The sequence below is a fragment of the Zeus faber genome, assembly GCF_960531495.2.
Source record: "Zeus faber genome assembly, chromosome: 20".
Lineage (NCBI taxonomy): Eukaryota > Metazoa > Chordata > Actinopteri > Zeiformes > Zeidae > Zeus > Zeus faber.
Genome location: NC_137207.1, coordinates 14368531 through 14378788, shown reverse-complemented (window position 1 = coordinate 14378788; position 10258 = coordinate 14368531). Strand labels below are relative to the sequence as shown.

Below are 10258 nucleotides of genomic sequence, written 5' to 3'. Positions count from 1 at the left end.
CATACAAGTTGTTTTGTTAGTTAACTAGCTAATCTATGTTAACACATGTCGCATAACTTGCCTGACTAACCCAAAAGCCACACATAATGGAATGAACTTGTTTTTGTTCAGGATGTGCACAATTTGGTTGTCTGTTCCTTTCTTTGACAGTACTTATCACACAATATGTAGTCATGGCTTGAGTCTTCACTTTTATTTTACCTCAACCTGAATGTCTTTTTATTACTGTGAGTAATAACATTTATCGTCCCCGCTGTGAAAGGCTGCCTTCCGACGCCATGGTCCACCTGTTGATGTGTCCTCAGGATAAAAAAATAAATAAAAAACAAAGCTTTAAACGAATGATGTCGTGCCAGAATCACCTGTCAGCACGTTGGGTGCTGGATGTGCTGGGTGCACAAGTTGTGTGGTAGTGTACGACAAAAGTCGCAACAATATTCAAATCACAGGACCAGCGGTAAATCACATAGGTTTCCAGTGTGCTGAATTCATTTAGCGCACTGACCAATCACAGTGGCTGTACGTGAGGCTTGGACCGCTGTGATTGGTTAAGACAGGACAAAGGTGACACCAGTTAGTGGCCTAACGCACCTACAAGTTGGTTTGCCACCCGCCATAAACAACAAAATAGAAGTAGAAAAAGCAGATGGCAGGAGAAGTGGTGTGTTGTGAATTCAATGGTGGACATACATGCTGTATATACCAGGTGGACTTTTGAATCGGTTTTTAGGGTGTTTTGTGAGCTAAGAATGTAATAAACCGACCGGGGACGGTAAGTTTTGTGTTCCATAGAAAGTTCAGTGTGATGCGGGGATGGGATGGTTTGAGCAGCCACACCTGACCCGGATCGAGGTGATTGGGTTAGGGTGGCTGCATTCCTGTTGCTCATTGGTTGGGCTAACGAGCAACAGGTTAAAAACCCCATCCTCACCACCACTCAGGATAAAGGCTCCTATCCTATTTCATGCTGAGTTTGTAGAAGAACTGTCTTTTCCGTTTCCCTGCATCTCTGCATTTAAAATTGATTATTTTATATTACCTATCGCTCTGCCTCTGCTCTAATTAGCGAATGTTTTGTGATATTGAAATTGTTTCAGTTGGCACATGACGGTTCAATGATTTATTCATTCCCCTCCTATATTACCACCAGCTGCCACGGAATGTATTATCACATTTTATTTAACACGACTTTCTGTAACTGCCGCAGTAAATCTGACACCTTTGTAGATCCTTTACTTTTCAGGTGGGTGAAGCACTGCAACTTCCTGTTTGTAGTCTCTCACGGGTGTAGCCAAAACAGCTCATTTGTACGAGTCATTAAAACCTTGAAAAACCTGATAAAATAGAGGATTTGCAGTGCACGTAGAGTGCAAAGAAACAGCTTTGTGCAGGAAAATGCTGTAATTGCGAAGTTGATGGGTGGAAAATGCATGTAATCGCAACAGAAAAGCATCTGAACTGTATCTCATCATACAGCATCGGGAGAAAAGGGGGTTATATTGGGGAATTAAATGAATGTGTCATAAAGAACGTTCAAATTCACTTTAAATTGAAACTATTGTTTTCCCACCATGTGGCAGCATTAATTTATTCTGAAAACAGCCAGATCGGTCTTCCCCCCCCCCCTCCCCCATCGGTACAGACAAACCTCCAAGTGTGTACATGATCATTTACTAGTTTATAGTATTTAAGACTTCTGATAGGGTTTTTTTTTGGGAAGTGGACTAGTTGACAAAAAAGGTTTGTGGCCACAGCGGGTGTGGAATTACTCAGTTGTTCAGATAGCTCCTCATCATGGACGAACAACAATACAAACGTCTCAGTGCAGCTGACCTGCAGAGGGAGCACATTCCAATCATGAGACTAACGAAGGGATATATCGTTGACTTGGAGCACTCCCACTACCCCCAAATCCGGTAAGACTACCGACAAAGGACGTTCTCATTATTTTCTTCTGGAGACGACGAACTATACGCAGAGTACCTGCTATTACAAATGAATTACTTACACGGCTTTTGAATTTGACGCTGGGATCAGACATGCTATAAATATCAGGTCTTTTCTTGGGTCCGAATATCGACGCGCTGGAGTACTTTGCAAAAGGACCCAAGAGTGACCATTCTTGCCGCGCCCCCTTCAGCTCCCACCTCCAGCAGTCCTTCAGCGGATGCGGTGAGCGATGCCAGCAAGCAGCCACACCCACAAGGTGATATCACAGATATTCGCACAAGGAAACTCCTTGATACAATCCGAGAAAAGCTCTCAGTAATTATGTTTTGTCGCATTAACCCCTTCCCCCCTCCCGCTCTCTGCATCGTGTATTGAATGGAGGTTGCTGGTTCGACCGCGTCAGTGGCTGGTACACCGACCGGGACAAATAGAACAAACTTTTTCTACAGTATGAGGAGGTGGTCAAGGTTTAAAACACACACACACACACACACACACACACACACACACACACACACACACACACACACACACACACACACACACACACACACACACACACGTACACACGTACACACGTGTTCCTGGGGAGAATTGAGCCTCAGAAAAACTCGACACAAATAATACATGGTGGAGTGCATTATTCATTTCACTGGCACCGGGGCGTAATGCGGTTTCCAGAATGACCAAATCTTGCGGCAGAGGACATGGGAACAAAGTACAGTAGCACAGGAAGAGGAATTCCATTCACCGTTGGGCAAAGTGGTTGGATGAACGTTCTCAACCGTGGGCCAGCTTTTACGGCTTCATCTCCCAAGGCTTGAGCCAGGCCTCGTTTGCACCGTCAATATGGTCTTAAAGTGTTTTCATTCAGATGATAGGGAGGGAGGGCAAACACAAGCAGCAGAAATGGATGCAGCAATTGAGCAAATTAAATCGGGGACATTGATGAAACACAGGACGATTAACGAAAGGCAAATAATATGCATAAAATATAACGATGTACTGACCGAGAATATCCAAACAGAAGCATTCACCACTTCAATGTAATGACGTCACCTGTAATCACACAGAGTAATCCTATATGCACACTGGACATCAAATCTTTATTTTCCGTGAAACAGAACTTCAACGGTGAACAGGATGAGATGCCGTGGTTTAATGATCCAGCGTAACAACTGTCTTAAGAAATATATAACAATACAAAAATCCAAGCAAAGGGGGAACGCTGTCCAAATCTGCATGTTGGTCATGGTTCTTGAGCCCCAGTCACATTGAGCAAAATCAATTCCAAACATTAGTACATTTTGGTAATTTGTGCTATTTTGTGGGGAAAAAAAAGAATGATGAACTACAATTGGGTTTGATTGACATACTTTGTGTTAGACAAGTTATTTCTCCTTTATGGTTTCACATAAAAAGCATCGCTCTTTTAAACTCATTAGGACGTTTAAGATTGCTCTATGCACAGAACTCTTATGATTTATTTACTTAATGATCCGTGAAAAATATGATCGGTGATTTTCCATGCTTTTAAATCATAATCGATAAATATATTGTTGCACAAAAAAAAAAAAAAAGCAAAATTTTACTTCACATTTTCAAACGGAGGCGAAGACATTCTCTACAGTGTGTAAATCCTGGGTGCGGAACAAAATATATTTCATTTGTGCTTAATAGGAGCGCGTGGAAGACTCGTGTAGTATAACCTCTAGATCAGGGGTGGGCAAACTTTTTGGCTCGAGGGCCACATTTCGTTTTTAAAACTGACCGGCGGGCCAGACCATTAGTAGATGAGGTGAAAAATGAGCAAGCATAAATAGTAAAATATATGTGAAATCTATTTCCTCTTATCCCATTTATAAATTCATAAAAAAAAAAAATAAATACAACTAACCATTGATGGATTAAATGGGAACAGTGTTGCTGGTCGCCCCGTTTGGCCGGCGCATCAAAATCCGGTGCCATTTTTGTCGTGGAAATTGGTAGGACAGCGCTCAGGCGTTCATCGGTAAGCTTCGCTCTGTGGCGTGTTTTGTTTATGTTCATCACACGCAGGTAGAGCCAAATTACACCAGCATCTACTGTGCCAACTGTCGGATGTTTGAAAACTCTCTGGGAAAAAAAAAAAAAAATCGTCCGGCGATCTACCTTAGTTGCTCGCGTTCAGCGGCGCTAGGCGTGGGGGAAACGCGCAAATTATTTGTTTGTCATTTGTTTAGAGGACGAAGGCAATTTTACCCTGTGGGCTTTCACGTTCGAATACACGTCGTACGCAAACTGATCTTTCCCTTGTAGCGTCACGTTCAGCGCCATGTGTGCCGGTGTGTCCACGGCGGACGCCAAATCTCAAAGCCAGTGTGCGTCTCCCAGCTCTGGGAAATCCTCGGCTTTCCCCGTTAACTCCAACAGTGAGCCAATACATCCAAAACATTTCGCAATCCAATCTTTGCTGAAAACTCGACACTCGCCGCCAATTTTGCGGCGTTTTTTTTGTTTGTTTGTTTACGCGCCTCATTTTGTTATGGGTGATGCATACGTGACGATCGGGTAAAGTGAAGAAGAGTGACTTGACGTGAGAGAAGGGCTGGGCAATGCGCCTCCCGGTGGTACCGGTTAGTATTGCAGGTAAATAACAGTGAAACTAATACTACGAATTAAAATATATTATAGGATTGTTGTTAATGTAAATGCCTCGCGGGCCGGATTAATGAGCGCCGCTGGCCTGATATGGCCCGCGGGCCTTAGTTTGCCCACCCCACCTCTAGATGTTTACAGACAGTAAAGAACCTGCATTTCTGTATCCTGAAATGCGGGCGCTCCGTGTGTATTCAGCAAAAAGTCGGATCTGTCGACGATTTGTCCGTCCGTCCGTCGCTGCGCTTGTTTGTCTCTCAGCTTCCCGACCTTCCGATCCGTCCATCTGTCATGCCTCCCCGATTCCCCACTTTCGTTCCACCTTTTTGCGTCGCCCTTTCCCCTTCTGCCCCGTCGGAGCGGGGCGGACGGGGGCGCTAGTCGCTCTTGCGCAGCATGGCCACGATCTTCTTGAACCTCCGTCTGGTGCTGATGTCCAGCGCCGTTTCTCCGTTCTACGACGAGAACAAGGGTTTTCACACGGGAGGGGGAAAACAGATCGGCGCTCAACACAGCACGTCACCCACAGATCTGAGAGAGGCCCGCTGGGTCGGGAAACCAGTGGAGAGCGTCAGACATGGAACCAGGAGATTAAGCCTCATGGACGACCGAAGTTGACGTTAATGTGATGGAAGAACAGGCGCGATGCGACCGCGGCAGAGATGGCGAAATTTGATTGGTCGAAACTTCCAAACAAGTAGTGACTTCCCTCCACAGAGACACCGCGAGGCAGGCACGTTCTGAAACAAGTGTGTCGGCTCTCATCGGCGATGCCGCCATAACACGTCGAGCCCTCCCTCTAGCCACGGCGCAAACAGGGCTCCTGCATTACCCACAATGCGATCTCTTAAGCCCAATTTTGAGCGCGGAGATGGCTCTCTTGAAAGACACGGGGGCGCTGCGCACAAAGCCACCGGGGAAAACCGAAAGAACTGCTGCAATCACGACAAAGAAGTCCCGAATTAAAACAGAAAGCGTTAAACGTACGTATATCTATCGTAATCAGTTGCACTTTTATTTATTTATTTTTTTTAATGTTAAGTCTTGATTCTGTGCAAATGGTCGGTGGAAACACGATAAAGGAGTCAAATCTTTGGACATCGACAGCGCTATGCCCTTCCACGAATTAAACGGTTATTTCAGTGGATTAACGGCCGGACCTCTCCGCACGACCTTCCTTCGAAAAAAAAACACTTCTATCTCACGCTAGCCCCAGCTACTCCGGCATGGGGGGGTAAAAAAAAAAAAAAAAAAACCAAAAAAACACGACCTTTTACAAAAAGTTGCGCAAAGGTGCCTCTGGCCTCCGGCGGCACAGAGCCAGCCCCGCCCGGACGCCTCGGGGCGTCGTGTTCCGCTGTACATACGTTGTTTTTTATCGCGGCGTCAGCGCTTTTCTCCAGCAGCAGCGGGACCAGCCTCCGGTTGTTCCTCTGACAGGCGTAGTGGAGGCCCGTGTTCCCTTTCTGCAACGCACAAACAACAAACATAATACCATTCGGACATTCCACGTAAAAAAACAAAAACTAAAACAAAACAAAAAAAAAAACACAGTGGGGGCCCGTTCTCCCTTTTCGTATTGCCAGCCGCCGTCTCGCCCGCCGTCGTCCAAGTCGGCGTTACCTGCACCGCGCAGGTCCAAGTGCTGCGCTCTCCGCCGCCGTCGGAGTCAAATGTCTGTCAAATATCGCATCGTTTCTTTACCTCTCGGATTTCTCCACCTTACCCGGGTACTCCTCGCATGGCGCACGTTTGCCACGCGAGGCCGGAGGACTTTTCCGCGCGAAATGCCGTCCCTTCGATATCCGAAATATCTCCCCGCAAGCGGCCACACTTTATCAGGCAGAGCGAGAATATCTTACGGTGAGTATTATTCCTGTTATTTTTTTTAAATTATAATTTTTTTTTTTTATTTCCCTTTATCTCCACCAGGCCAAAGTGAAAAGGGTCTCAGGGGCCACTTTGGACAGCCCGCTACTGGAAATGTCAATTTAAATAAATCAAAATAAATAAATAAAAAACGCCGTTACCGGCTCGGACTCACATAGTCTACGGCGTTGACCGGGACCTCGCTGCCGAGAACCGTCTTCAGCAGGTTCACGTTCTTCCTCAGCCTCTCCTCCTTCAGGAAACAGCGATATGACAGCGCACTTCAACTTACTTGCGATGTGGTTTGGTTTTGTTTTTTTGTTTTTTCCTCGCGGCGGCACGCAAGAAGCTATGGAGGACGGCACCGGGCTGCGCTGTGCCGCACCGCGGGGCCGTGACGCACGGGGCTGCATTACCATGATGAAGTACCCCAGGAGGAGTATGGGCATGAGGATGACGATCATTAGGTAGTCCAGGAAGGAGAGGCTCCTCTTGGCGGTGTAGTGAAGACACGTCCTCCGTTTCTGATGGGAGTACAGGGCGTGTGAGGCGCTCCGTCGATACAGATTTATCTTCCCACCGTTATAAAAAACCAAACAAAAAAAAAACCAAACGGCGGTTCTGAAGCGCCGCACAGCTGTGCCAAATGGGCGAGATACTGACGCGAGGGTGAGAGAGAGAGAGAACTGGACACACACACACACACACACACACACACACACACACACACACACACACACACACACACACACACACACACACACACACACACACACACACACACACACACACACACACACACACACCAGCCAACAATAAGCACATGTGGCAGCATGAATATTCTTTGAAGCTTTTGAAATTCCTCCATATTTCACAACACCGCGGCGCTGCCACGACTTGTCGATCCCATCTCATAAAAATACAGTTTATGCAAAATGAATGTGGGCAAGCGGCCCAACCCGCACGGGGCTATCATGGTGAGGGTGTTCGGGGTGGGGGATTCGTGCTGTGCCGGCTGGACGTTGCCGATACACAGGGGCCCAACAAGTTCAAGTGAACGCTGCAATTGAAGGCGAATACGCAGCGCTCCCATTCCCCCCCCCCCCCCCCCCCCCCGCGCGTCACCTTGTTCGTTAAAGTGGCGTCGGCGTGGTTGTCCAGCAGGTACCGCACCACGCCGACGTTGCCGCGGCGGCAGGCGGCGATGAGGGGCGTGTCCCCGGTGCCGCCGTCCTGGACGTTGAGGTTCTTGCGGTCGCCCTTCAGCAGGCGGTACAGCTGGCGCACGTCGTCGTCGTACGCCGACTGACAGGCCGGCTGGAGGGGAGGGGGGGGGGCAAGGAAAGGAAATTGTTAAAAAAAAAAAAAGGAGAAAGGAAATGGAAAGAAAAATGATTAGAATAAAAAGGAGAGAAAGGGAAAGGACAGAGTGGAGGAGTCGTACAGTCGACAAGTGATTTGACACACACACACACACACACACACACACACACACACACACACACACACACACACACACACACACACACACACACACACACACACACACACACACACACACAATTAAAACAGGTCATACCAGCCTCTTATTAAAGGGCCACACCCTCTACATGCGTGCTCTCTCTCTCTCTCTCCCCCCCCCCTCCCTCACTCGCTCTAGTACTACAGCACACAGAGTATACTTTCAACTAGTCAAATAGTCTTTAGCCTTGGTTTGCTCAAACAAATTAAGTTTTCCGCTCCCATTCTTCAACCGGTCCCTGTTGTCAGACTCCCCTGGTCTGATGCTGTAATGTTTTTTTTTTTTACATTTTTTTTGGGGGGGGGGGGGGGATCTCTCAGTCGAGACAGTCAGTCCGACATCCAGCGGAAAACAAATCACAGACAGGCGCCGCCCGCGAGGGCGAGGCGCGAGATAACCTTTGACGGCGCAGCCGCCAAACTGGGCGCCCGCCGAGCGCTTACCCCCCCCCCCCCCCGGCGGTCGGGTTAAGCGGTTTTCCCTTGAGAGCGCCGAGCGCCGATCGGGTCGGACGGGAAAGTCTTCCCACTTATTTGTCGTGTTTTTAGCACCCGGCGATACGGGTATACGCCAGCGGGCGACGTGGGTTCGAAAGTACGAGGAAAAAGCCACAGGTCCCGGGAGTTGCGAGCCTCCTTCGCGGCCTCCCGATTCGCGTTTTTTGGTTGTTCTTTTTGGTGCTGGGGCGAGCGTGGCCCGAGGCACGACGTGACGTGTTGCTCCCGTGACCGGGGAAGGAGCTCAGGGAACAACATGCAAACAAGGACCCGGCCCACACGTCGCCCTGTTTACAAAACCACTCGGCTGAACCGGTCGAGCGTTTGCTCCCCGGGGGGGGACCTCTCCCGGCTCGAAAAAGGCTGAGCGGCTCTGACGGCGGCAAGGTTTTCTCAGCCGCGTCGTGCTCAGATCAAGAACGTAAACACTTCTAAGACCCGTTCTAATTCAATCTAAGAGCCATCTCTTTCCTATCCAATAAAGCATTGCCGGTGAGCACCGTGTATATATATATATATATATATATATATTTGCTACAGGGCAGAGCTGCGCATTAGGTCAGTGGTGTGGAGCCCATATGACCTGGGGCCCGGCGGGCAGGTTGTCTTCGTCTCAGCGGGCCGTGCTGAACCTCCAGGGGTTTCCTTTGCTTTCTCCCGCACGTTAGTGAATTGCCCCGTACTCCTGTTGGAAATGGCTCCATCGTGATCTATTGAATTCCCGCTCGTATTTTCCAAAACATCAGGTGCATTTGTGTGGGTTACTTAAGCATTGTGATTTCAATAAACGATCGCTATAACATCACCATGAGGTGGGCCACATTAAGTTGTCTTGCGGGCCGGATGTTACCCCCGCGCCTGTAGTTTGAGACCCCTGGGCCTGTAGTTGGAGACCCCTGTGAGGTCAAGTAATTAGATATCGTAATAATTCTAAGCAGTACTTCAGAACGGCAGACCCGTAAGTACGAGGATTTTCTTGGATTTCTCTCTACAGCTCAATATGAAGGTGGAATCAATCTGTTGAGTTTTGACGAAAGGAAAACATATGGATGAGTAAAAAAAAAAAAAAAAAAAAAAAAAAAAAGACAAAATGTGAATTAAACGGATGAACTAAAATGTCAAATGCCATCACTTTCGAGGCCTAACGTTTGTAAAAACCGAATTGAAGACGTTTTTGAGCCGGGAAAGGCTTCGGCTACTGCAACAAAGGCTCGTTCAGTTTGCCACACGGTGACTTTATGGCTGGAATCGATGAATCGATACAAAATAAAACTATATAATAATAATAATAATAATAATAATAATAATATTCATTTCCTCGCCAAAATTCAGAAAAAAAAGTTCCAACAATATAGTTGCCAATATAAAACAAATTCTAGAAGAATAATAATTAAACTAATTCAAATGTTAAAAACAAAAAACAAAAAAACACGCTTTTTACGTGTCCGGCAGATTAATCGGTGCAGAATTCGACGAGCAGCCCGCCGGCCCGGTCTGTTTTCCTGGGGTTACGTCTCGGGTCGAGCGTCCTTCGCTCCGCACAAAGTGTCCGCGCAGAGGAGCAGTAGAAGCGGGCTTGCTCCTACCTCTGAGTACACCGTCCCCATGACGGAGCGGGTGGTGGAGCCGGCGGGAGGAACCTTCTCGCGGGGCGGTGAGAGGAGAGCCCGGAACCGCCTCACCTGGACGACTGGAAAGCGGGCGGGGTTGGGCCGCGGTGTCGGCGATCATGTGCGCAGTGTGTCCGAATCCAGTGCCTCGCCCGGCGCCAAGTCCGACGACG

At 48.0% G+C, this 10258-nt stretch overlaps 1 protein-coding gene across 1 annotated transcript; it reads right to left on the bottom strand.

Annotated features, from left to right (window-relative positions):
• Window positions 1-3037: 3037 nt before the first annotated feature.
• Window positions 3038-10248, bottom strand: ankrd22 (ankyrin repeat domain 22). Its single transcript, XM_080021890.1, has 6 exons — window positions 10062-10248; window positions 7582-7773; window positions 6873-6980; window positions 6632-6709; window positions 5955-6053; window positions 3038-5042 (listed from the first exon to the last, which is right to left on the bottom strand). The coding sequence occupies exons 1-6, from the start codon at window positions 10080-10082 to the stop codon at window positions 4965-4967; spliced, it is 576 nt and encodes a 191-aa protein (XP_079878016.1). The 5' UTR covers window positions 10083-10248; the 3' UTR covers window positions 3038-4964.
• Between the last annotated feature and the right edge of the window lie 10 nt (window positions 10249-10258).

Coding starts and splice junctions, on each gene's coding strand:
- ankrd22 (XM_080021890.1), bottom strand. CDS start 10,082: ATGGGGACGGTGTACTCAGAG. Junction 6,981..7,581: donor ACGCCACTTTAACGAACAAG/GTGACGCGCGGG, acceptor TACTCCCATCAG/AAACGGAGGACGTGTCTTCA. Junction 6,710..6,872: donor TCCTGGGGTACTTCATCATG/GTAATGCAGCCC, acceptor TGTTTCCTGAAG/GAGGAGAGGCTGAGGAAGAA.